At 34.5% G+C, this 27,979-nt stretch overlaps 1 protein-coding gene across 17 annotated transcripts in view; it reads right to left on the bottom strand.

Annotated features, from left to right (window-relative positions):
• The window catches only part of TRDN (triadin), a 415,240-nt gene that overhangs the window by 126,714 nt on the left and 260,547 nt on the right, over positions 1–27,979 (bottom strand). For 12 of the 17 annotated variants that reach the window (XR_010750049.1, XM_066373320.1, XM_066373321.1 and 9 more), the window contains exons 14-19: positions 25,897–25,926; positions 15,929–15,958; positions 15,141–15,158; positions 8,726–8,758; positions 8,574–8,600; positions 2–46 (exon numbers count right to left, since the gene is read on the bottom strand). Coding sequence is in view for 14 of the 17 variants with exons in the window: in XM_066373320.1 (XP_066229417.1) it covers positions 2–46; positions 8,574–8,600; positions 8,726–8,758; positions 15,141–15,158; positions 15,929–15,958; positions 25,897–25,926 (183 nt within the window). In the remaining 3 variants the exon portion in view is untranslated. Of the gene's footprint in view, position 1; positions 47–8,573; positions 8,601–8,725; positions 8,759–15,140; positions 15,159–15,928; positions 15,959–25,896; positions 25,927–27,979 lie in introns of those variants that run through there. The other 5 variants (XM_066373322.1, XM_066373326.1, XM_066373328.1 and 2 more) reach the window with 5 other exon arrangements.

Below are 27,979 nucleotides of genomic sequence, written 5' to 3'. Positions count from 1 at the left end.
CCTTTTTTAGTTGAAGCAGCACCAACTTCTTTGGCTCGATCAGTTTCTGCAAATTCAGATATGAAAGAATGAGGAATAAATATCAGAGATGCCAGGTAGATATCTTATAGTATTGTAAATTGGACAAGATTAAACTGTCCAAAAGATGAATGTATGTAGCACCTGAGAGCAAAGCAAGCAGCAGAGAAAGACAAACTATAAAGTGCTTGTATTTTTGTAAATTAATGAGTTCATTAATTTAAATAGTAATACAGAAACTCTCTTCCAAGATGCAATAATGCAATATTAAAATTTTAGCTTATGTAAGTAGTCACCATAAAAGAAGGTGGGTGGCTTATTCCACAAAATATACTGGAATATTAAATTATTAGTTTATAGTCAAATCTAAAAATGATAGAAAGAGGACTTGAAAGGCTTTCTTTGTTTAGCTTTTAATTATGGGGATATCAAGCAGTATTTGACTTCAATCAATTTGCTTTATATTATAAGAAATTATCCATAATATATCACAAAGTTCTGTTTGATTATTGCTTCAAGAGAGGGGAAAAAAAATACAATAGAAAAAGCCAAAATGCTTTTTTGGAAGTATTCTGAATCTCTAGTGTAGAAGATAGGAGAGCTGCCCTTCAGCTATTATCTGAAATGCTGATCCTAGTACAAAAAGTTGGATCTCAAATCAAGGCTAATTAGAGTTGAAGTTTTCTTTCATCCATAGAAAAATAAAAAAAATTTTAAAAAGAATGGGCTGGTAAAATTTTATTAGCATTCTCTTCCTTCCTCTAACTTCCAACATCTTGCAGTGTAGAAGCAAGTTACTGTTGTGAATTCATAGAAAAATATAGAAGCAGGTTAGACTCATCCTCTCACTACTTCTCCAGCACATACTGTCTTCTTTCCATTTGTCTTCTTTCCATTCCCTAAGGAACATCCCTTTTTGTTCCTATTTGATACCAATCCTTTCATTTTTGCCCTCATCCCAACACTTTTTGCACAGTCAAGGGCTTTGTTTTTGTAAATATTGCTTCTACCTCATCAGTTTTCCACTTCACAGATGCTCTCACATCAGCGCATAAACAATATGTCACACCTTATAAGCTCAGACAACCACAACCTTGACTTGTATGTCCCCCCCAAGCCAACTACCTTATCTCTGTTGTCCATCACAGCCTCCAGAGGACACTGCACTCAGTGTCAACACTGTTATCTCCTAATCCTCTACCTTTTAAAACTTGTTTATTGGGGGAAGATACACAAATTAAAGGTGTGAAGACATATACATAGGTGCACATTTTAAAGAACGGCAATAATAAATTTGACCGTCTTGAAATTTAGACGGTCAAGTTTAAAAAATACAACATGATCAGTCTTTGAAACGTCTTATTTGTCCAACTATCACAGCATGCTTTATCCTTCATCGCAGCACCATGATCTAAATTTTATCTTAACTATTTCCTTATTTTTTCTATATACTTTTATTACACTTATTTATTGCTGAGCAAAGGTAAGCTCACTTTTATAAATTAAATCATATTATTTAGTGAGATAAATTTATATAAATTGAAGTATATTACTGTTTAATTTTTGTGATTTGCTTCTTTCAAACCATCATTTGAGATGCAGTGTCTGAAACGGCTGCTCATTTTTATATCAGATTTTTGCTCAAGTGGGACATGTTTTAGATATCCGTTCTCTCTGTCTTATTGAAAAAATTGTTTAGATCTGCACCAATACCATTCTACCCTTTAAACACAGTATCAGGAAATTGTTTTATATATGTGTGTGTTTTTTCTTAATCCTTTCACCTTCTTTCATCCAGCCCCCCAACACTCCTACCCTCCACAGCTGTCAATCTTTTCCATGTAACCATGCCACTGTTTCTATTTTGTTCATCAATTTATTTTGTTCATTAGATCCTACATTTAAAAATTTCTTTTCTTTTTTTTAATTTTTTTATTTTTTTGTATTTTTCTGAAGTTGGAAACGGGGAGAGACAGTCAGACAGACTCCCACATGCGTCCGACCAGATCCACCCGGCACGCCCACCAGGGTGCGACACTCTGCCCACCAGGGGGCGATGCTCTGCCCCTCTGGGGCGTCGCTCTGTTGCGACCAGAGCCACTCTAGCGCCTGGGGTAGAGGCCAAGGAGCCATCCCCAGCGCCCGGACCATCTTTGCTCCAATGGAGCCTCAGCTGCAGGAGGGGAAGAGAGAGACAGAGAGGAAGGAGAGGGGGAGGGATGGAGAAGCAGATGGGCGCTTCTCCTGTGTGTCCTGGCCGGGAATCGAACCCGAGACTTCTGCACGCCAGGCCGACGCTCTACCACTGAGCCAACCGGCCAGGGCTAAATTTCTTTTTCAATTACAGTCAACATACAATAGATTAGTTACAGGTGTACAACATTTATATAAGGTCTACTGGAAAGTTCTGTCCGTTTTTGGAATAAAATAAAATACAAATTTTTCTTACCGTCAATAAATTTTATTAAATAATATAATTACCATTAATATTAATGATTTCTTGCCAGCGTGAGGGCAATTTGTATATCCCATTTTTCAAAAGTGTTTTATCTTTTGATGCAAAAAATTGAACCAGTGCTTGTTTGATATCTTCTTCATTTTTGAATTTTTTGCCCAGAACGTGGCTTATCAGAAAGGTCAAAATCACCTGTTTTGATTTTTTTGAACCATCTTCTGCATGTCCTATCATAAACTGCACCTCCACCAAACACTTTCAATAAATTTCTACATGCTTCTGTAGCATTTCTTCCTTGTTGAAATTCGTAAAAATACAGTGGCGTAAATGAACTTTATCAGTAGCCATGGGTACACTATCGCTTCACACATAAGACTAACGTGAATCAACTCTGTTTTAATTTGTTACATCAGTATGTATACATTAAGTGATAAAAATAGAGAGGCACACATGCGCCAAATAAACATGTGCTTACATGTCAAAACTTGTGATAGAAACAGACAGAACTTTCCAGTAGACCATATATATCTTACAAAGATATCCCCTTGATAAATCTAATACTCATCTGGTCTTGAAGTCTTGTTTGAAAAAATGAGGCAGATGTGGTCAAATATATTTGTTAAGCATTGTCTATTTCACTCCCTCATAGATTCACCAAAAAGAGTGTGGAAGATCTAAAATACTCCAGAGTCTAAAAACCTACTTGTTTGGTTCTCTTCTGACTTATCATGTTGTAAACCTCTATGTCACCATCCAATGTGTGCAAAGTAGGTGCAGGAGACTGCAAGAAAGATAATTGGGTGTGTTGATGCAGTTTTGTATGTACTATGCTAAAGGACTCTGTTGACTGGCAGAAATTGTAAATCTAGGTTTGGCATCCTTGCTCGGTCCTGGGTTCTATTCCCCAACCACATAATCTCTGATATCTAACTTTATGTGTGGAAACATTACGTGTCCCTTCTTAATGTTTCATTATTGAATTTTATTTCTAAATTTTTTTATTGATTTATTTCAGAGAGAGAGAAAGGGAGAGAGGGAAACAGAAACATCGACCTGCTTCTGTATATGCCCTAACCAGGGATTGAACCTCCAACCTTACATATTGAGATGATGCTTTAACCAGTTTAACTATCCGGCCAGGGCTACATAATTGAATTTAAAAGGTCCTCCCCCCTTTTTTCTTTTTTTAATTTTTTTATTCATTTTATAGAGGAGAGGGAGAGAGAGAGAGAGAGAGAGAGAGTAGAGACAGAGAGAGAGAGAAGGGGGAGGAGCTGGAAGCATCAACTCCCATATGTGCCTTGACCAGGCAAGCCCAAGGTTTCGAACCGGCAACCTCAGCATTTCCAGGTCGATGCTTTATCCTCTGTGCCACCACAGGTCAGGCCCCCCTTTTTTCAAGTTTATAGTACCATGAGAACCTCCACCCTGAATTGATACAGTTCCAAGATTGTCTGTGTCCTCAAATATTTTTCCTACATAAACTATTGTTTCTACCTAATTATTATTCCAGGAGCTAGAGTGAACAATTTCACACCACAAATTCAATCCACATTCTAGTTATTCCATTTAAGCAAATACTAATGACAAATTATACTTTTCCTATGGCCTTGCTCTAACCCAGTCATCTCTGCTATCTTTTAAAATTTAATACTATGGAATCAAATCACATACACAATTTATGTTAAAGTATGCATCTCTTTCATTTGCTTTCATAATTTAAGATCATGTAAATTGATATTCTGAATGTTAAGGTTATATACACTCCAGAACATATGGGTAATTAAAGGAATTTTAAGAGTATTTGTAATGATACGCAATTTTTACTTTAGGCATTAACTTTATGAACAACTCACTACAGCAATGTTAAAAAAAAATTCTATTGTATGGTTTTAAGACCAAAATCATTTTCAGTGGGCTTAATGGCAGGTTACATTGCTAAAAGAGAATTTTAAAAATTTATAAATTATCTTTAATTAATTTTTATATTGCTGGATAATGCCCATGCTAAGTCCAAATCTCTCAACTGTACAGGGAGTTGAATATAAATTATTTTGAAACTTTTATATTGGATCAAAGGTAATTTGGCAACCTGATTTCTTGGAAAAGATGCTGGTCTTTTCAAAACTTTATATGTTGCATAGGTAGAAGAACTTACAAGAGTTTTGTTTTTTTTTTGAAAATGAATACTTTTATTTATATATTATGTTATTTATGAAGAAAATGTTCATTTCAGAGGAATCTTCAAGCTAAAGTTCTGTGCTAATACTGGAAATATGTCATTCCTGTTTTGTGATATTTTGATTATACATTTCTATAAAGTATTGTCATCTTAAAGACCTGATAATATAAAGTTCCAATCAGGTTTATATTATCTAAGCTTTCATGGGCTGGAAATGAAATTTTAAAGTCATGTTAAGCATCTCCTTCAAAGTCTTCTATGTCTATGTGAACATTTCTAACTGTCATTATTTAAAGACCTTTCCAACAACCTACTCTATATTGTATTTCCAACTGTTCTGTGAAATATCCACCAATGATACACTCTGTATCAAAAACTCAGACTTTGAGTGCTGGGGACAGAATACAATATACATATCATGAATCATAAAAATCTATACTTTGAAACCTGTATAATTTTATTAACCAGTGTCACCCCAATAAACGTAATAAAAAATAAAAATGAATGAATAAATAATAATTTGTTTTATGTATCAGTACCACTTTTGATACTTAAAGAGCTCTAAATGAAAAGTATATATATATATATATATATATATATATATATATATATATATATATATATCACATTATGCACACAGCTTCAATTTAATCATAAATTCCATATACAAAGCTTAGAGCAGCTAAATGTATATTTATTTCCAAAATTAAATACATATAATCATGCCAAAATAATTTTTATTAATGAAAACCTTTAAGTACTTTATAAAATTCAGAAATACTGACAAAATAATCATCATTTCTTCCTAAGTATATTGTCAAAACTATGGTTGAAGCATAGTATATTATATTTATCAGTCAATATTCATAATCTGAGATTACATACCTTAAAAGGAAAACTATGACAATAGAACAGTAGTAGTTAATGAAATGTTGGGGACTTCATTTTATTAAAGACAAAATGACTTCGCTGGTAGACAAATTATGTTGCCTACTGATTTGAGCAAGTGCTTTATAATTAGAAAAATTAAGTATGATGTGTTTAAGAGACTAAAGAGATCACTTAAAATTCTGCAAAATGGAAAACGAAAATACAAATAACTGAAAAAGGGGTTATAATCTGGACAAATTAACATTTACAAATGAAAAATATAGAGATAAATTTTAATAAGAATAAACTCACAGAAAATATAAGGTTAAATACTTATGTATGTTGTTTCAACAAGTTAATCTTAGCAAGAAATGTTTGGTAAGCTAGTTTTAAAATTTAGCATTAACATTGTCTACAACAGAAAACTTAAGTGAATAAACTGCTGAGATATACTCTTTTTTTAAAAAAAGTTATAAGCTAGTCTGAGAAAAACAAATGCCATATGATTTTACTCATATGAAATCTAAAGGACAAAATGAACTAACATGCAAAACAGAGACAGACTCATAGATAAAGAGCAGGCTGACAGCTGTCAGGGGGTGGGGCTGGGTGGGAGGTAAAGAGATTTAGCAAAAAAGTAAAAAAAAGGGGGAAGGGCACGATGGGGAGGGTGACAAGGCAGATGTTGAGGGGAATACAGGGGAAGAGGGATGCATTTGGGGCAACACTAGAATCTATGTAAACACAATAAATTAAAAACAATAAAAAAAGGAGAGAGAAAATACTCATGGGCTGGACAACAGAGTGGTGATTGCCAACAAGAGGGGTTTAGAGGGAAGTTGAGGAGAGTTTGGGGGGGGAAATATTATGAATGGGGACTTGACTTGGGGGTATAGCTGAACATGCAATATAGTGTTGTAGAATTGTGCACCTGAAACCTGTATAATTTTGTTAACCAGTGCCATTCAATAAATTCAATTAAAAAAAAGAATGAATGAATTGATAAATTATCCAATGGTTTCAATCTTTAAAGTAAAGTTAATTACTGTTAAGTTGCTACATTATCATCAAACCCTAGAATGAGCAGATAATGATTTTAAGAAATTTAAATTATTGTATTTTGTCAGGTTTGATACTAAACAATAATATTTAGCTATTAATACACTTAAAACTGATTATATCCATGGTCATGCTGTTGCTTCATTATGTTTATGTTTCTTTGTTATATGTTTTCTTTTAGCTTTCTGCATATTTGTATAAGTGAAAATATATATTATAGACCACTTGTGGAAATGCTACCCCTGAACAAATAGCCTGTCTTCTATGAGATACACAAAAATATTCTTTCTGGAAGGATAAGTAATGTCAATGTTAATGTGAAGTGGTGAAATATGCGATTATTTCATATTGTAACTTATTTGAAAGTCATTCATATTAAATTTTTAAATAAATGTGATTATCTTACTTAATATTTCTCTTTCCATTCAATCAACTATTATCAAGAGCCTACTATGTACCTAAATTTATAATAAGCACTTGGGGATTAAGATATAAAAATCAATCCTTGTTCTCTAAATTCTGGTAATTTAAAATGAAATAAGAAAAAGTGATATGATTATAACAGCATATAAATGTTTTTTGTTTTTGTTAAAGAGATAGATAGGGACAGACAGACACGAATGAAGAGAGATGAGAAGCATTAATCATCAGTTTTTTGTTGGAACACCTTAGTTGTTCATTGACTGCTTTCTCATATGTGCTGTGACTGGGGGCCTTCAGCAGACCGAGTAACCCCTTGCTCGAGCCAGCAACCTTGGGTCCAAGATGGTGAGATTTGCTCAAACCAGATGAGCCCATGCTCAAGCTGGCGATCTCGGGTTCTCGAACCTGGGTCCTCCTCATTCCAGTCCGACACTCTATCCACTGCACCACCGCCTGGCCAGGCTAAACGGTTTTTATAAAAGATAGGAAATGATGCTATGAGAACTAGTTAGACACCTAAATAGATTTGGGTTGTCTGAAAATGTTTTACAAACTTGGAAGAAAAATAAGAAATATAATTTCAAAGCTGTGTTAGTTTGTGCTCTGTGGCAGAAGTAAACCTATAGTTGAGCTATATTTGCATAGATATTTACATAATATTGAGTAAATTCTATTTCCATTTAAATACAGTAAAATACCAGCAGTGACTAATAGACCACCTCTGCACATCCATAAGAAAAATCAGCAAAGTTCTTTGAGTAGAAGTTTGCTAGGCAAAATCAATAGTTTATGTTTTAAAATGAGGTCAATAAAAATGTTCAGAAATTTGCATTTATTTTCATTAACAACTAATAGGGCAAGTTAAATGTTAGAACCTTCTAGAAAATTATTTGGTAGTAAAAATCATCTATAGCAACTGCATTTTTAGTTTTTGTTTATTTTTATGTGTTTTTTTTTCCGGTTGTCTCTCAGTTTAATTTTTTTCATTATTAGATTATAAATATATTGAGGGAAAATCTACTGAACTTTCACTGCGATTCCCCTGAATACTTAAGTAATGCCATTAAAGCAACATTTGGAAGAAGGACAGAATATTTGCTGAATTGAGTATTTCATGTTTTAAAAGCAAAGCAATATCAGATGCATTTATAGAAAGTGTTTTGGTCTTGTTTTTGCTTTTTTTTTTTTTTTTTACACTAAACTGTAAAATGGTGCTTCTCAAACACTACTTAGATGTATCCCCTGGGATCTCCGGAAGCAGCCAATTCTGCTTCAGTATGTCTGGCGTGGGACCAGGGATGCTGTTTTGTTGGCAAGCTTTCAGGTGACTGATGGCATGGGTTCACAGGATACACACTGAGTAACAAAAGTGTAACATCTTATTTGTCTTTCATTTTCTAAAACTTCATTAGTGTTAACTCTATGTGAAGAATGTGGACAAAAGACAGTGAGATTGAAGACTTTCCTTTCTTTTCCTGTCATGGCCTCACAGCCTGTCTGAGGCTGCAGCTTTAATAAACATTGGACATCAGGTAGAAAGAACCCAGCAACACTGGTCTGACTCACCTGGATGCTGCCTCTTTAGTGGTTTTGCTGTATCAAGCAATAAAGAAAAAAAAAAGTCAACATTTCATGCTATTTGATCACAATTCAGTATTCAATTGCAAATTAAATAATATCTTGAAATGAATAAGATAAAGGAATTTAAAAGCAATTACCAGGTTCCGCATGTTTTTCTTTTTTCTCCTGTTCTGAAACATATGATTATTGTTATTATTATTATTCCAACTTTGTGTGTCACAACTTGTTTTAACACAAAGAAGCATGTATGCATTTATGTGGGATTGCAGCAAGTCATAATAACTGCTTTAAAAAGACTAATACTGTATTTAGAGCAAGTCTTTCCTCCTATTTCCTTCCATAGAGTTCCTTCACCAAACAGCATGAAAATAATCTGAATATTAATGGGATTAAAATTTTTCATGGATAATAAACCACAAAAAATATAATAGGGTTTATAAAGGATAGAAAAAATTAAATTTGCTCTTATATACAACAACATAAAATAAATTTGGGATAAAAATAAGCACGTGATCATTGTTTTAAAATAATTCTTGGATGCAGATGGACAGATTTCATATGGACTTCTAAGGTGGTATCTTCTTATACTGAAGAGATATTTGCTTTGCTAAGACAAAGGTTTTGCTGAGGCAGATTTAGGACAGTAAAAGAGTAAAAATTCAGAGTGAACCTTGATTATAGACAAATGTTCCTTACAGCAGTGGTCCCCAACCCCCGGGCCACGGACCGGTACCGGTCCGCAGAGAAAGAATAAATAACTTACATTATTTCCGTTTTATTTATATTTAAGTCTGAACGATGTTTTATTTTTTAAAAATGACCAGATTCCCTCTGTTACATCGTCTAAGACTCACTCTTGACGCTTGTCTCATAAGTTTGACAATTATATTTTAAAATACCACAGTTTTTATGCCGGTCGCATAATTTTATTTTGTGCATTTATCTGTCCCACCCTAAGGGCCAGTCCATGAAAATATTTTCTGACATTAAACCGGTCCATGGCCCAAAAAAGGTTGGGGACCACTGCCTTACAGAGTCCTTTTCAGATAAGGTTTCTTTTTAAGAACCCACTTTTGTGAATATTGTAGAAGACAGCATTATTCTGGTTTCATTAATAAACTAACATTTGTATTCTAACAAGCATTAATTTTATATGAAATGTAAGTACTAATTGGCATTTAAAGTGCTATTATCTACACTCCTATTCTTATTTATTTTGCCTTAAAAAGCCTGTAGAATTAATTTAAAAGAAAAAATTTTTAACATAGGCACAGTATGACCCATTTTATTTATTTTTTAATAATACCAAAATTTTATTCATTTTTAATTACCCTTGGCATACAATATTTATATGTTTCAGGTATACAAGTCAGTGATTAGACATTATATAATTTAATAAATGATCATCTCAATTAATCTTACAAACATCTGACACCATATATAGTTATTAGAATATTACTGACTTTATTTCCTATGCTGTATTTTGCATCCCCCATGGCTAGTCTATAACAACCAATTTGTACTTCTTAATCCTTTCACCTTTTTTACCCATTTCCCAGCCTCTCTTCCATCTAGCAACTGTCAAAACATTCTCTGCATCTATGTCTGTTTCTGTTCTGCATATATGTTCATTTTGTATTGTAGATTCAATTATTTTTATTTATTTTTATTACCATTTAATTGTTTATATATTTTCTCTTTTTTTCCCCCTTCTTCCTCTTAAAGAAAACCCTTTCGTATAATACTGGTTTGATAGTGATGAATTCCTTTAGTTTTTTGGTCTGGGAACTTCTTTATATGTCCTTTGATGCTAAATGATAGCTTTGCTGGGTAGCATAGTCTTGGCTGTAATGTAAGTCCTTGCTTTTCATCACTTTGAATACTTTATGCCAATCCCTTCTGGCCTACAAGGTTTCTGTTGATAAAGCAGCTGACAGTCTTATAAGAGCTCTCTTGTAGGTAACTAACTGCTTTTTCCTTGCTACTTTTAAGATTCTTTCTTTGCATTTTAATTATGATTTGTCTTGTTGTGGGCCTTTTTATAGTCATCATGTTTGGTACTCTGCACTTTCTGAACTTGCATGTTTATTTCCTTCACCAGGTTAGGGAAGTTATCTATTATTATTTTTTGAATAACTTTTTAATTTCTTACTCCCTTTTCTCCTTCTGGCACCCCCATGATGCCATTGCTAGTACAGCGAGGCTCTTTACACTATCTTCATTTTTAATTTTGGACTTCTTTTCTATTTGTTCTGATTTGGTGTTTTTTGCTTCCTTATATTCCAAATCACTAATTTGATTCTTGGCTTCATCTACTCTACTATTGATTCCCTGTAAATTATTCTTTATTTCTGTTAGTGTATTCTTTATTTTTGACTGGTTCTTTTTTATGGTTTCTATGTTCTCATTAAGTTCCTTGAACATCCTTGTAACCATTTTTTTTGGGGGGGGAGATTTTTCCTGTTCTTTCAATTAGGACATGTTTGTCTCTGCATTTTGGCTGCTACCCTATGTTTGTTTTTATGTATTAAGTAGAGCTTCTACGTCTCTCAGACTTGGTAGAATTGCCTTGTGTAGTAGGTGTCCTATAGGGCCCAGTGGCACAGCCTCTCCACTCACCCAAGCTGGGTGCTCTAAGTGTGTCCCTGTGTGCGCTCTGGGCACTGCCTTGTACTTGAGCCTTAATTACTGGTATTGACTCCCAGGTTGATCAGCTGTGAGGATGGGCTGTGACAACAGTAAAGGAGCTGCTGTGCAGCAGTTGACCTTATGGAACAGGACTTGCTTCCGTGGGTCTCTGGTGCTCACCAAGTCTGTCCCTTGAGTGTGTCACTTGTGGAGGTCATAGAGTTGTAATTCAGTGTGGTCTAAAGATTTCCACTGTACCCTGGTTCTGGGGTCTCCTGGGAGATATAAGGTTAGCCGTCTCCTGTGCTCTGCCTGGGGCTACCTGGTACAAACTACAGAACAATGTGCACATAGGTGCTACTTGTGCTGAGCTTAGAGGTGCCCAGATGAACCAAGGTAGGCTGCTCTAGTGCCAGGCCTTGAGTCACTTAATAAAAGGTACAGGACACACAGAAGCCAGATGCTGTTTGTTTGAGAAATTATAGGAAAGCCAGAAGCATGAGGTAAGAGAGGCCATGTGTATAGAAAAGCAACTGAAAATGGCTTGGGTAGGTCTGCAAATTGGGTGGGAAGAGGTCTTAGGGAATATCCTAAGTGGGGTAATCAGTGGGAATCAGGTTGATAGAGATTCAGATATTCTCCCTGCCTGCTAATTGCTAATTCTCTCTCTCTCTCTCTCTCTCTCTCTCTTCCTCTCTCTGTGTGTGTGTGTGTGTGAGAGAGAGAGAGAGAAAGAGAGAGAGAGAGAGAGAGAGAGGGAGAGTGTGTCAGGGTGGATATATGGCTCACAAATAATAATAATAATAATGGCCTCTACCAGCACTATTAACTGGACGAAAGCTGCCCCCCTTTGGTTTTTTCCCTCATGCCAAAAACTCCATTTCCTCCCCACATGTCCCTGATTACTTTCAAGCTGCTTCTCCACTGCTGGAGCTTAGAGGGAGTAAATCAAACAAATCCATGTGTGGGCCCTTGAAGAGGAGCTGCCTGGGACTCCCACAGCTCTCCATCTCACTCAGCCACAGTCCCCGTTGGCTTTTACAACCAGAACTTATGGGAAGTTCTCTTTCTGGCACTGGAACTCTGGGATGGGAGGAGAGGGGGCTTCATGTGGGACTGGGACCCCTCACTCCTTAGGGGAACCTCCACAGCTGAGATATCTCTCCTGATTTTAAACCACCACACTTGGGTGTAGGAATAGCCCATTTTGTGTCTCCACCCCTCCTACCAGTCTTGGTGTGGCTTCTTCCTTAAATGCCTAGTGGTAGGATTTATATTCTGGTAGATTTCAGAGGATTCTAAATGATGATTGTTCTGTAGTTTAGTTGTAATTCTGATGTGGTTATAGGAAGATTCAAGTACCATATTTACTTACACCACCACCTTGACTGGAAGTCTAATCCGTTTTATTAAAGAAAAAGGGATGGAGAGATTTCAGGTTTTGTTTAATGAATACATTCTGAATATTAGAAGATGTTCTTGTTGAAATAATTCTAAGAACCATATTTTTAAAACGTAAAGAGTCATTGAATCTTCTGTGGTCATCTCATCAAACTCTCAAGTGTACAATTTTATCAGGCTTGTGTTATGAAGGTACAATGACTAATTTACTCACACCAAAAGTAGCATACAAGAAGGAAAACAAAACAAATGGCTTAACCAAGTGTTACAGGTTAAAAGAGGAAGTTTAGATACTTTAGCAAAATTAAACAAAATAACCAAAAGTTATCTGGAAAACATAATGAATTAAAGAGATAGCTTAATTCATGGTTGATGTGAAATGCCAACTAGAAGACATTTTTAAGAAATTTGTAAAGTCAAATAAGGAAAATACTCTATTAATTTGGAATAATTTGCTAGAAAAGACTGTTGAGAGCATTTATTTTATGAAATAATTAATATGTAATTATTAAATTACCCCTGACAAATATAAATTAATTTAACTGTTATTCTATAGGATCTTTAATATCATTCCCACAAATAATTTTTTGAGACTTTTGGTTTGTTTGATTTTTACACTTTGTGTTTTGAAAAAATTATGTCACAAGAATTTATAAAAATATGTACAGGAGGGTCTCGTGTAACTTTCACCCTGTTTCCCTACCATATGACATAATTTATTTTTAAAGTTAAAAAAATGTATAGCCTGTTTAGTTGTATTAACTAGAAAAATGGTAGCAAAATAAGAATATAGGGTTAGGGATATATAATTGAATGAAGCAATCTTAAAGACAATAAAAGCTAAATCTAACAAATTCAAAGATGAAACAATAACTAATAAAAACACATCTTGATAATAGATCAGAACAAATATGTTAATTTGAAATGAATTAATAGTTGTTCAGAGTACAAAATTTTTCTTCTCCTTATTACTGCCCAAGTCAAAACCTATAGACCTTTCCAATGAAAGGTAATGAAATGTAAATGAACTTCTAAGAAGACTGGTCTATTTATTAACTGTATCAGTGCTCTGAAGATTGCCAAGGAGCCATAGCATGTCTGCAGGAACTTTTAAATTATATAGACAGCAATAAAGTGAGGGCCTTAAGGTTATATATAAAATTTAGTACCATTTTTCAAATCCCCTGTTGTCATTCACTTTCCTGTTGGTGCAATGGTTTATAGAGTGTTTTCTGTGTTCATGTGCCAGGCTCATCAGCAGCTTTGCACACACATACATCTGAACCTGAAGGAACACATTTTTCTTTCTGGATAGATTGCTCCCCCTAGCTGAGCTGTGATATCATTTCATGATTCTCTCCTTAGGACATTTTACAGCATTTTTATGATGTAGACTTTTCTAGCGTCCAGACCTTTTTGCAGGACCAAGGCTTACATAATTATTTTTTAAAGAACATGTTTGAATATTAATGGAAACTTTAAAAGCTCTTCATACTTAGAAATGTGATGATTTCTAATGGCTAATTGAAAATGTTAAAGTAAGTTTTCATTATTTCCATTTGTTTAATGTGTCTTATTTTCTTAATAGAAGAGTGTATATCTGCAAAGGATACAACCTCAAGGCTGTACTGAATTGTTAGCAAACAACTTTTGTATTAAGGTAAGATTAGATTCTGTCATAGATATGAAACTCAAGCCATGGTATTCCACAGAGCTCACAGTAGTGCTTGGGGTAGGAAAAAGCATGTGTTAAGGACAAAATGTTATATATTACGAGAACATACCAAGACATTTTGGTTTACAAGAAATAAATAAAAAAGAAGTTTTAAAAGTAGCCTGGGCATTGGCTGGTTGGCTCAGCAGTAGAGCATCAACCAGATGTGTGGTTCGATTCCCGGTCAGGACACCCAGGAGAGGTGACCATTGAGTCCCGGCACACACCCCCACCCCTTCCCCTTCTCTCTCTCTCTCTCTCTTTTTCCCTCCTGAAGCTATGGCTTGATTGATTCAAGCACTTAGGCCCGGGGGCACTGAGAATGGCTCCGTAGAACTTCAGCCTTTAGTGCAAAAAATAGTTCAGTTGCCAGCAGCCCCAGATGGGCAAAGCATCAGCCCCAGATAGGGGTTGCCAGGTCGATCCTGATAGGGAAGCATGTGGGAGTCTATCTTTGTATCTCCCTTATTTTTACAGAACCAACCAGATTTTAGGGACTAAATTTACACCAGCATAATACAATTTTGCTTAATGGAATGAGGTTGCATTTTAGGTTACAGGGCTGAGGATAATATTAGGTGATTGTATGAGTTTGAAAAATAACTCTAAAAATAATCACTATGCCTTGCAATTCGCTCTGACTCACTCCAACTCCAGGTTGTGTAGTCTTTCATCTAAACAAAAAACAACAAACCATTCACATGCATAAAATGCAGAAAAGGCAGGTTGAAAACTTCAAGTCTATGTGTGCTAGCAGGCCAATAGTAGCAGTAAATAGGAAAAATACATTTTTTCATGCATTTCCTTACTTTTTCCCTTGGGTTGTTCTGTTGAAAAAAATATATAAACAGAAAACCATTGCTCTTAAAATATTTAAAGATAAAGTTTATTTACCCAACATATATTAAACTGTAATTTTTTCAACCACTCCCCTCTCATCTCCCCTTCTTAAATTTCACAGTGAATGCTGCTCTGAGGTACTGCTGATTATTATAGGTGTTTCCTGAATTTGATTGTAAAGTACTGATTCACAATGAATTAAGGTAGGACTATACTGTGTAACCACTTTAAATGATTCATGCTTTGCAGCCTTTGTAAATATAAGTGGACACAAAAACACATGTGAACACATAAACACATATAAATTATACAGAAGAAATGGGTGTACTTGCCATGAAAGTTATCATTCTACTCAACACTTAAAGAAAACATTTAGTTTTCTAATTGATGCTGATGTATTCAAGATCAATTGAATTTATGCTTTCTAATAAACTGCTTAGTACTAAGCATTGTTCAGTATTTTTGTCAAGCAAATATTTCTTTGAAGACAGTTTTTGTGAAAAGTGAACTTATACAGTATTTTTTATTATTGCCAAATATTTCTCATAGCAATACTGTCATAAAAGACTCAACTCTTTTTCCTACTTTTTTACTTTCTTTCAATCTTATTCTTTTTACCTCTCTCTTCTGTGCCATATAGATAAGGTGTGTGTGTGTGTGTGTGTGTGTGTGTGTGTGTGTGTGTGTTAATTCTTTAGGAAGTAATGCAATTGGGGGTTCAACAAATATAAGACAGACTCAAAAATATTTTCAATACCTTCTGCAGGTGTCTTTGTTTTCTTGGAATCTGAAAACACAAAGATAAATTATTGATAAAGCAGATCAGATAAATCAACAACTGAATAGCTTCCAACAAAATGTCCATTCACTCTGATACCATATTCAACAAAATGGGTTGATATATAATTAGAATTTGGAGTTTAAAAAGAAAACTTTTTAAGAGGATGAATATTAAATGAGACAGGACGTGAGAAACCTTTTGAAGTATAAAATATAGAAAAATATGAAAAATATCCATATATAATTTATATACAGATTATATTGTATCGATTGAAGGTAATAACCTTTTCATAGAAAGTCAAACTGAACAAATATATTGTCTGTTTTCATAAAGATGAATTGGAGTCTGCAATTTAGTTTAGAATTTAGTTTGCAATTTCTTCATTTGTTCAATCTCAAACAGTCCAGGTAAAATATGTTACATTCTCTTTGAAAAATCAATATATAAATATTTTCATTATAAGCATTCAATTATTATTATTATAATAGAAAAGAGACTGGTAGATGTTAGCTCATTGGTTTCTAATTTACACACCAGTATACTTAACTGCTTCTTGGCAATGTGTATTAAGTGGTCTGTAGACATCTATTTTATTTCAGTCTTTTGGGTATTCAGCTTAGTCTGAGAAGTTTGTTATTTCCAGAATATAGGCAATAAAGCTATCTGTTCCTATTACTTTAAAATAAAGAGGTTTTTGAACTTGTTTATTTTAGGATGGAAGTATTTTAATTTAGATTTTATCTTGGACTACTACTATTTTTTATATTGTGTATTTTCTTTTACCTCTTCTGTCACTGAGTTTTAAAATTCTCTGGATATTAGCGAAATGAGAATCATAGCAATAAACTACAAATTGCTACTTGCAAAAGGTAGATAAACTCTTTTTCTGGCTGATAATTATATGGCTTAGAACCTAGAATAGACATTCATTAACAGTTTGAAAGTTAATAGAGTTGTTTGCCTTATAGTGATGGGTTAGTAGCATGATTTTACTTCCACAATGAAGTAATGGACTCAAAATATTTGAAGTTGACAATGAGTAAGGGTCTGTTTACAAAAGCACAGTTAGATGGTCAACTAAGTTGCTATATGAAAAAAATAACTGTGTACTGAAAAACATTTTGGAAAAAAATCTTGAGAAAGAATCTAGACAGTCATAAAAAGAGCATGCTTTTGATGTAGTAATCCCACTTCTATATTTCCAAAGAAGAATGCTCATTTATTATAAAAATACATTTAGAAATATTTTTTTTCATAACATTGTTTTATACTTCTAGATAGCTAGAAGGTTAAATAGTACCATCTAAATAGTAGGAGCCCTATAAAAATGCACTGTCATTTAAACAATGTTTCTTGAACTTCTTTATGAATTTCTAATTTTTCTGTAATAAGGATATGATTCACGTATAAGAAAAAAACAGACATGTATAAGAGAAAAACAAACCTTATTTTTCAAAATAATTGGTCCCCGGAACAAAGTATTTATTTGTTTAGTAAATATATTTTAAATTCTCTTTTGTTCAGCATGGCATAGTAAAACAATTTTAAGCTAGACTTTATTAATATTCACCACCTCCCCACAAAAAAATTAATTTTTTCTTGGTAATCAGTTTCTCATCAGGAACTATAATGGATTAGGCTGCATTTGCATCTAAAACATATGTGTTTTGTAAGTACATTCTCATTTGTTTTTTTCATGAATAATTATCCTAATCAAGTGAGCAATTCAAATATATAGAAAAATATTGTATTAAACAATTTATATTAGAACATGATAAATATCATTTTACTCATATACCTAACAGTATATTAATAATATACAGTGCCTACTTCTGTTTGAAGACATGGATTCTTATAGCACAGCAGCTGAAAGTATGAAATGGATAGTTCAATGGCCACCATGACTTTTTAATACATTTGGCTCAAGTAAAATGGAGCAGGATTTCTGTCTGCCTGAGGGATCATGGGATCCTCTGTGAGTAATCCTTTGAGTCCCAAATGCAGCCAATATGGAAAGCACAAACAGATTATGGTGAGCATATAGTTATTCAGGAATACAATTGAAGCAAAGCTTGAGAAGAATGTTGAAACTGATAGAGGATATGTGTAGCATATTAGGACAAGATTATTTCCAACTCCTTATTCTCCAACTAGATGCTGGCATAAGGGGATAGGTGTGGAAAGTGAATTACAATATACATATCTGTAAAGTGGTTTTTTTTTTCATCTGTTTTCTTCTCCCTACTTGTAAGTATTGGTAATATACTAGATATCAATTGTACTAGAATGCAAGAAAAGTAATAATATGAAGTCCAGGGTCAGTTACAGTATAGCGCATATTGGGATAAAAAAATTTATAAAGTCAAAATGTAAAAAATATTAAGCCATGCCTGTCCAGGTGGTGGCACAGTGTATAGAGCTTTGGGCTAGGACATAGAGGATCCAGGTTCAAAACCCCAAGGTCGCCAGCTTGAGTGCAGGCTCATCCCGCGGAGCATGGGCTCACCAACTTGAGCACAATGTTTACTGGCTTAAGCATGGGATCATAGACATAACCCCACAGTCGCTGGTTTGAAGCCCAAGGTCGCTGGCTGAGTCCAAGGTCACTGGCTTAAGCAAGGGGTCACTTGCTCTGATGGAGCCCCTGGTCAAGGCACATATGAAAAAGCAATCAATGAATAACTAAGGTGCCTGCAATGAAGAATTGATGCTTCTAATCTGTTTCCCTTCCTGTCAGTCCCTATCTGCCTGTTTCTGTCTCTGTCACAAAATCAAAATAATAATAACAAGCTATGATCTAATCAACTAGACCCTTACAAATGCAATATTATTTGCTGGAAGCCACAGTGAAGTTTACTTAAAATGTCATCAAAAGTCATGCCTTTTGGTTAGGAGCTGGTACGGCAGCAGTTGTATACACGTAAAATACTAGGGCAACCAAAAAAATATAATGCTTGCAATTAAAAGATCACATTCTGACCCTGAAGAGCTGTAAGTATCCCCCGTTAATACTCATGCTATTAAACTTCATTACGCTCTCTCAGCATTCTGTTGAAATGGCTTAAAAATATCATAAAAGCTTACTTGGTTACTATACTTCCCTAAAGACCATCTGCACAATAATCTGAACAAGTTTTTTATTAAGAACATAGAGGTCTGCTGCAGCTGTTATTTAAAAGTAGTGATGTGTTTGCAATCTGTTCATCATTTACTCATCGTTCGTAATATACTAGGTATGTTCTATAATGTTCATAAGTGATGCCAGAGGGAAATGAAATACCAATTGACATTGAAGGGGAAAATTAACTCTGGTACTCTAATAATTTTGGTAATGAAGTACCCCATCTACTTGGTAAATCTCACCCAATTGATATATGCATTTAATTGCAAAACCAGATATTTTGCTTGTTTTTCAGCATGATTTCTCTTCAGTTCTCATTTCTAATGTCCTAGATCTTGGCACTAATTCTCACATGTCTTTTGCTCTTCTTGCTTTTGTTCTAGTAAAAGGAAACAATAAATTTAATCTAATCTTTCTTTCTTTCTTTCTTTCTTTCTTTCTTTCTTTCTTTCTTTCTTTCTTTCTTTCTTTCTTTCTTTCTCCTTCTTTCTTTTTTTCAGTGAGAGGCAGAGAGGCAGAAAGGCAGAGAGATAGTCTCCAATATGCACCCTTACTGGGATCCACCTGGCAAGAAATCTGGCTCATTTTCTATGAAGCTGTACCTTTCAGAAGATAACCTGTGTGGGAATTCATCAAGAAGCTGAGATTAACTGAATGAGATCTACTGAGATATGCTAGTGCAACCAAGTAGCAGCTAGTGATCAACTACGTCTAAGATGAAATTGCCAACAATTGACTAAAAAAGCTCACTAGATTAGGCCCTGGCTGATTGTCTCAGTGGTAGAGCATTGTCCCTGAGTGTGGAAGTCCAGGGTTTGATTTCCAGTCAGGAAACACAGGAAAAGCGACCATCTGCTTCTCCACCTCTCCTCCTTCTCTTTCTCTCTCTCTCTTTCTCTTCCCCTCCCATAGCCATGGCTCAACTTGAGCAAGTGGGCCCAAGTGCAGAGGATGCCCCCATGGCCTTGCCTCAGGCATGAAAATGGCTTGGTTGCCAAGCAATAGAGCAGTAGTCCCCAATGGGCAGAGCATCGCCCCATAGGAGGCTTGCCAGGTGGACCCCGGGGCACATGCAAGAGTCTGTCTCTGCCTACTCAACTCTCACTTAATAGTAATAATAATAAAAAAGCTCACTAGATTTTAACTCTCAATAATAGAAAAGATTTTAGAATTTTCCCTGTCAGGATGTGAAAAAATAATTCTTGTGGCTATTATATTTGTTTTAAGAGGTTTACATTACTGATTCATTCACATAATAAGTCTATGTTGAGCAATGTAGGTATTGAGGAAATGTGTGAGTTGCTGTAGGGGATGTAAGTGAATTAAACATGGTCCCTTTAGTCAAAAGCCTTAAGGTCTATCAGAGCAAAAGGAAGATTAATATAAGTAATATGATGTACAAGGTGGCCAAACATGAGCAACTGGTAGGGAGTTATAGATGAACTCTGATGGGCAATTATAAATGGAAGAGAAAATGAACTTAATTGGGATTGTCAGACAGATATCTTAGAGAAAGGAGCATTTTTTCTAAGACCTGGACACATTAAATATTTATAGCAGAAAAATAAAGGGTAAGCTCTGTTATAGCAACAGGTAAAACTAAGACAAGATAGAATACTGTATATATAAAATTGAGAGTCACTTAGAATAGATGAAGTAGATGGTACGTACAAGAAGAAACTGGATAGGACTTTAGGGTAAATGGTGCCATGGTAGTCTTGCACATATCCATATAGACCAAGCAGGCCAAGGTTTGAATCACAGCTAATTTGAATCTTGCCAGGATGCTCTGTGATCCTTCTGGAATATGGGGGGGGGGGCTGTGAGGAGCTGCTCTGAGGCTGTCTCTCCTGGGAGGCTGTCATGCTCTCATCACTTCTTGAGTTTTCCTTCCCAGGACCCTTTGTGATAGAGTTGAGGACCATAAAACCATTTGACTGAAGTCTAGAATTGTCTCCTCAGCAATACCATGTCCCTCAATTGTGTTGCATTATCTAGCCTCTTTTCTTTAGGTATCATCCTTATTGGTATGTGGAACAAGGACCGTGAGGAGCTTGCACCTTTGGCTATTCCCACTTTGACTGACCATACTTTTCTCCTTCTCAAAATGATCAATTGTATCTTTACAGGTGAATCTATTCAAGCCCTGGTTTTGACTTTGTGTGCATGACAGGAGGTCAAGAAATAGATTTGTAGGGACCTGAATTCCAGGTTAAGACCTTTAAACTATATGTTGTGGTCAGTATGAAGTTATTGAATATTTTAGATATATAATGACATAAAAAGTTTCACAAAACCAGTTCAATATTTTGAAAGAAAATACTTAGAGAATATATTATAGACAAGATAATTATTTAGGTCAGAGACTCTCAAACTTTTTAATCTCAGGATGTCTTTAAGTTCTTAATGACTTTAAAGGACCCCAAAAAGCTTTTATTTATGTAGGTTCTATCAATTTATTTATAATTTTAGAACTTAAAGCTGAGAACAATTTTAAATATAGATATTTGTTTATTTAAAAATGATAAGTGGTTACATGTTAACATGAGTAATATATTTTAGGACAAATAAAATTTCATATACAAAAAAGTGGTGAGATGACTGACTTTGTTTCACACTTTTGTGAACCTTGTTAGTTTGTGACTTAATGAAAAGACAGTTGGATTTAAATATCTGTTTATATATTTAATCTGTTGCAATATCACACATTATATAACTTCTGGATAACTCCAGTGCACACTTATGAGGATGAGAGTGAAGAAGATAAATGATGACTTCATAATTTTATAAAAATAATTTTAACTCTGTAGAACCACTGAAAGGATCTCAGTGACCCCCAGAAGTCTTGGACCACATATTTGAAAATCCCTGATTTCAGAGGTCATTTCCTTGGTTCACAGGAGCAGTTGAAATAGCAATGTGAGGTCATAACCAGAGGACTGGAGGCTGTGAATAAAGACGAGCTTTTCTAGTTATTTTAGAAAAGATTAAACAAAAGTAAGTTCAGGCAATTTAAATTTTTTGGAGGACTAATTGTCATGGGAAAAGGTAAAACAGAAGTTAAAGCTTGCACCAGAATTTGAGTCTTGGTGTCAATAAGGAGAGTAGGGCCATGACATAAAAAGAAACAGAGAATAAGCATATTTTATACACAAAAATACAACTGTATTGAGACTTTGGGAGATGATGGGAACCTAATAGTAAGTAACTAAGGGAGGTTATTTCCTAAGCAATCAGGAGGAAAGTACCTGAATGGGGAGAAAGAGTGGTATATGGGGAAACCAGTAGAACAAAGCTTGTCAAAGCATGGCTTCAGTCAAACATTTATTCAGTAATGTCATTCAACCCAGGCTAAGATATGGTTGCTATGAGGTCAAAACTCCAAAGAACAGTAAAACTAATGGGTAAAGCTCATGGAGCCAAGGGTCTCTCTTGTTAAGGTTTCTGAAAGAGACTTGATGAGACAGGCTTGGGATAAGCTCTCCATAAGAAAGTCAAATCTTCAGAGTTCACTAATGCAAGATACCCTTTGTGAACTGGCACACAGATCATCTTTGATAACAAGGAGGTTGCTATGCACTTTTGCTTCTGCATTTTAAAATTCCCCAACAAAAGAACTTCTCAAGAGCATTCTAATTAAATTCCTAAAACTCCCATTTTCTCTTTCTCGGGGAAAGTTGTCAGTAATTAGTATCTTTGGACTATAACCAAAAAGTTTGAATGTGAGGAGAAATAAACTTTGCATAAAATAAATGTTGAAAATCCAAAATGTATCTAGTGATTTGTTCTAAATCCGCCTCATTTGAAGAAGCATATGCTCCTTGTCCTTATGGGAACTATATCTGTAGTCTTTAATGAGATCACAGAAAGTAAATAACAAGAACTGAGAAGCTTATGTCTATACACCTTTCTGCCCTGCTTAACAGAAGATACAGAAATAGAAATAGGAACTCATGAAACATAAAATCACATGACTGCCGAGAGCTGCCAAACATTAAGCCAATTCTATTTTATTCTGGGAACAAAAATTACTGTCAATAGCTATTTTTTTCCTTAAATATAATCATTTTAGTGATTATAAAACTTTTCTAAAAAAGAGACAATATATGAAATATTTTGGAACTAATCATTTTAATTATTATAGTAATGATAATGATAATATTAATAAATAGTAAGGGCATGTGTTTTATATGTTTTACAGCCAGTGGTGATCATTGGATCACATGAATCTCCGTAGGCAAATCTTCCCAAGCTCTTCCAGATATTGCATCTTGAACATGGATAATGTCTCAAAATCAATGAGTCATATAATCCAGGATAAATAGAAAAATATTCTTGAGCATAACAATGAGAAATATTATATATATATATGTATATACATATATATGTACATAGATAAAGGTTAAAGTTACGCAGTTGTACTTGACTATGTTTTTATATACCCCCAAAACTTTTACTTCTTGTTTGAATGCCAATAAATGAAAAAAATAACTATTCATATTATTGCTTTACATAAATCAAATGGTAAATAGTTCTTTATTCCTAAGAAAAAGTGGTGGAAATAAGTAAATATTTTTCGAGACTTTTTGTCTGTCCAAAACTGTGGCAAGAACTTACTACTTTTTTTCTTATAATGTTTCTGTATACTCATAACAACATTCATCATATAAATTATATAATTTTCAAAATACAATGAAACATTTGCTGTGTGTTTATGGGGGAATTAATATTGATTTCAACCTCTTGATAAGAATCACATTACTGTGCCTTAGTTAACTTTATTATAATACTATGGTTTTGTTCTCTCTAAACAAATAAAGACCAACTAAATGTTTACCCTCTTATGTCTATTGACTCTTAGATTCATGTTTAACAGAAGAAGGTGACTCCCAAGCTATTATGGCTGTGTAGAACTCTAATGATACTAAACATAAAATATAACACTTGTTTTTATTTTTTCTCAGATTACATAAACATTAATTAGAATATCATTGTCATTTTCCATGTTAGAAGTGATTCCGTATATCTACAAATTATTTTTACTGAGAAAATAAACCTAGATCAATAAACAGTGGTCATAACTAGAGGCCTTGTCTCAGTGCTGTCAGGGTGCATTAGCAACATCTCATAGCAGCTGAGAGGGCCTTAACATTCCCACCAGCTTGACTAAACTGAAACAGGTTTCTTTTTGACCATATGCCCATGACCTCAACTTTTGTTGTGAATTCTTTTTCTGTCTCTTTGAAATATAAATCTTCTACAATCAGAAATATCTTTCTCAAGAGCTATGAGACATCCCTTGGAAATATAATCATCAAAGGAGATGGTGCCCCTTTATGACAGTCTCTTTGGGAGGCTAAGAGATTTAACTTCAATAAGCAGCAATGAGCAGACACAGGTGGCCTAACCACATTGGCCATTCGCCCCCAACCTCTTCCAGTACATTTATCCTCTCTAACCCAGAGCTTAAAACCTCTCATTTTTGTTTCAGTTGAGTTGAAAGTTTTATTTCTCTTATTGCAATACATTTGACTCTTATTGCAATAGTCTTGAGTAAAGTCTTCCTTGCCTATTTAATCTCATTTTACTTGACATCAAGGAATGAAATATATATATATATATATATTATACCATGACATCCTGACAAAGGGAAATGGTATACAGAAGGTGGACTGTGATTTCTGTGCAACTTAACAGAACAAAGTAACATTAATTGCTTGTCAGTGTTAGAGATATAAGAAGTTGATGCAGGAGAATGTATAATTTTACTTATTTTTAAAATTTTATAAAACTGCTAATGGAATAGAGCAGAAATTTTGAGAGACTATGTTGAGGAGCCACTGAGCCATTTCACCCACAGGTGTTATAAAGTACCAAAGGCTACAGAATTAATATTAATATTTTAGGAGGCTTGGTGAACATTTTATTAATTTGGGTTAAGAGAAATTGTGAGAATAGTCTCTGTGCTGTGTGATTAGCATAACTAGGCTGGCTCTTGCCATTGTATTGTAAATGAAAAGAGAAGGAAGCATAGATTCCCTGACATTCCACCACACCTGTGGGGAAAGAAGTGAATGGCTAGCCAGGTGCAGGAAGGGAAAAGCCAAAATAAACCTTTTCTTATAGCAATGAGCCATTTGCGGGCATTTGTCCCCACGGAAACTACCTCTCTTATGTAAATGCATGTGGTTAATACGTCTGACTCTGGACAGAGAGATGGCGGATGAACACTAGAAAATATAGGAAGGCCTTTTAATATGTAAAGAGATATCTTTCTACCATTGTGTTGACTTGTAAATTTTGTTCTCTCCAAAATAATGTATGGTTTGCAAATTGAACATGGTCCTATCATGTTAAAGGACATATGACTATAACCAATAGTGGTAAGGGGCTCCTAATTGCAATTTTGGCTTCTGTACTTCCCACTTACAAAACTATAAAAACTAAGTAGAACAAAGGGCCGGCGCGCTCTCTGTCAGATTTCTGTCGGAGTTCCCGCCGCTTGGCCAAGCTAGACAATAAAGCTTTAATGTGTAAACGACGGACCTTGCTTCTGTCTTCCATAATTCGGGTCCCTCCGAATTTGGATTAACAATGTTATACCCCAGATATCTTGAGAAAGACTAGATTAAAATTCCTTTTAAAAAGTAGCTTACCCTTTAACGTGAGGTAAGGTAGAAAAATCGCAATTTTGCAAACTGTATGCACATAATAGATCCAGTTATCCAAAGGTAATACAGACAAGATGGAAGTCAAAACCCAACTCTGAATGTTGTTAAAGTGTTCACACAAAAAACATAGTGGAATTTTGCATCAAACATACCTTCCTTCTTTTCATCTTTTTTAGCTGCTGCTGAAATAAGGAAAAGAAAATAATGTGAAAACATGTTAAATGACCATTCCTCAGAATATTCCTGTAAATATGAGAATGTATTCCATTTATTCATAAAATCAGTGGATATCTATGTACATATTAATCCATTCAATCTGAAGTAAGAAAATAACCTAAAATATTATTTAAAAGAAGTTTTTAAATTAAGAAATAATGTGATGGCAATGGGGGTGGGGTGGGGGGAGGGGGGATGGGAAAAGGAAGGAGAGAGGGGTTGGGGGAGGGGGGTGCACAAAGAAAACCAGATAGAATGTGACAGAAGACAATTTGACTTTGGGGGAGGGGTATACAGCACAATCAAATGTCAAAATAATCTGGAGATGTTTTCTCTCAACATATGTACTCTGATTTATCAATGTCACTGCATTAAATTTAATAAATAAATTAAAACAAAAAAACAAACAAAAGAAATAAAGTAAAAACATGAATAAAAACATTGTTACATAGATAAGAAGTTGAATTAACATCTGTTTAGCCCTAACTCTTGCCTATACACTGTGCTTAATCAACACTTTCATCTAATTTCCTTAAAAGGATAGTTCTAACAAGTTTCCATGGTACTGTTTCTCCAACAATAAATCCTTTATGCTGAAAAAGTTCTGAGGCTGCCTTGTCCAACATGGCTGGAATATAAAAGCGGAAAACTTGTTGCCCAAACTCAAATTTGAAGCCAGCTTCCAGATTATTTCTTCAATTTCGTCCCCTTGAGGCCCTCTATCATGAGGCTGAGGAAACACTAAGTTCCTGTCTCAATCATAGTTCCATTGCCACCGTGACCCTCAGAGGCTCAGCCAAAACAGGAGATTGTATTTTTTTATAAGAACATATACATCTTGACTGCAATGGTTCCTTGAACTAGTAGTCATTTGCTTGAGGAATTCACTCTGAGCTGCATTTTCATGAATATAAAACACAAAAGGGATAATAATATTTGCCCTGCCTTTCTACCTTTCATAATATTTTTTATATTCTTTATCAGAACTCTTTTAAAGAAGAATCAGTTTCCTTGAACAACCTGGTGATCAAAAGAAAAGTAAAAACTTATATCAGCTCTTAATTCAAGCATATATTACTTATAAACAATATCACTGGGTCAAAAGGCAATTAGCTAACACATTCTGCCAATATTTATTAGAATGATTTTGAATGTAACTGGGTCCTGGATTAAATATAATGAAAAGTTTTTGATCCGATGCATCCAGGTCATATTCTATGAAGTCTGCTACAAAGGTTTCTGCTTATAGACAAATATGCCATCACCTAAATGTAGCATAGGAGAGAAAATAAAGATTTTCTTCAATAACTATTTTACCTTTTTTTCCTTAAGTGTGTTCTATAAAGTATTTGTTGATAACAAAGGCAGAACACTTGTACCATTTCCTTATACTTTCATAATATTACTACTCAGGGTTGAAAGTGAAGGGCATGTAATGCTCTGTATTCTTTTGTCTTGGGTCCGGGACACGGGAATTAGAATAGCTTCCTCAAAGTGTGTGATTGCAGATGATAACTAAAAAATAATTTTATAGAAAAATTTTATAGGAAAAGAAGTACTTTTCCCAAACTGGTGACTTGAATAATCATTATTTTCTTGAAGTTCTCTTAAAAAATATCATTTTATACCCCAATGATATTATATTAGTAAGTGATTACATAGATTTTTCTCAGATGGCTCAAAAAAACTAGAATGATTACTTGGTAATTGTATCTGCAATCAGATTTTGCAGTTTTGGTATATAGGTAAAATAATAGTAATTTCGAAAAGTCTGACCTATTTCTTTAATATGACACAGATTAGAAGATATAACTGAAAACACTGGAAAATTGGTATATTATTTGTATATCTCTATAGCTTATCTGTATCTTTATCTATGGTCTCTTTTTTGAAAGCATAAGTGAAAAGCTAAATGACTAAAAGTAGGAGTCAAGATACTAATTCTTGGGTTCGTCAGCGGTTCCTCTGTAAATTTGGCATTCGTCTAAATCAGGGGTCCCCAAACTACGGCCCATGGGC

The sequence above is a fragment of the Saccopteryx leptura genome, chromosome 3, assembly GCF_036850995.1.
Source record: "Saccopteryx leptura isolate mSacLep1 chromosome 3, mSacLep1_pri_phased_curated, whole genome shotgun sequence".
NCBI classification, from domain to species: domain Eukaryota; kingdom Metazoa; phylum Chordata; class Mammalia; order Chiroptera; family Emballonuridae; genus Saccopteryx; species Saccopteryx leptura.
This window is presented reverse-complemented; position numbering and strand designations above follow the sequence as displayed.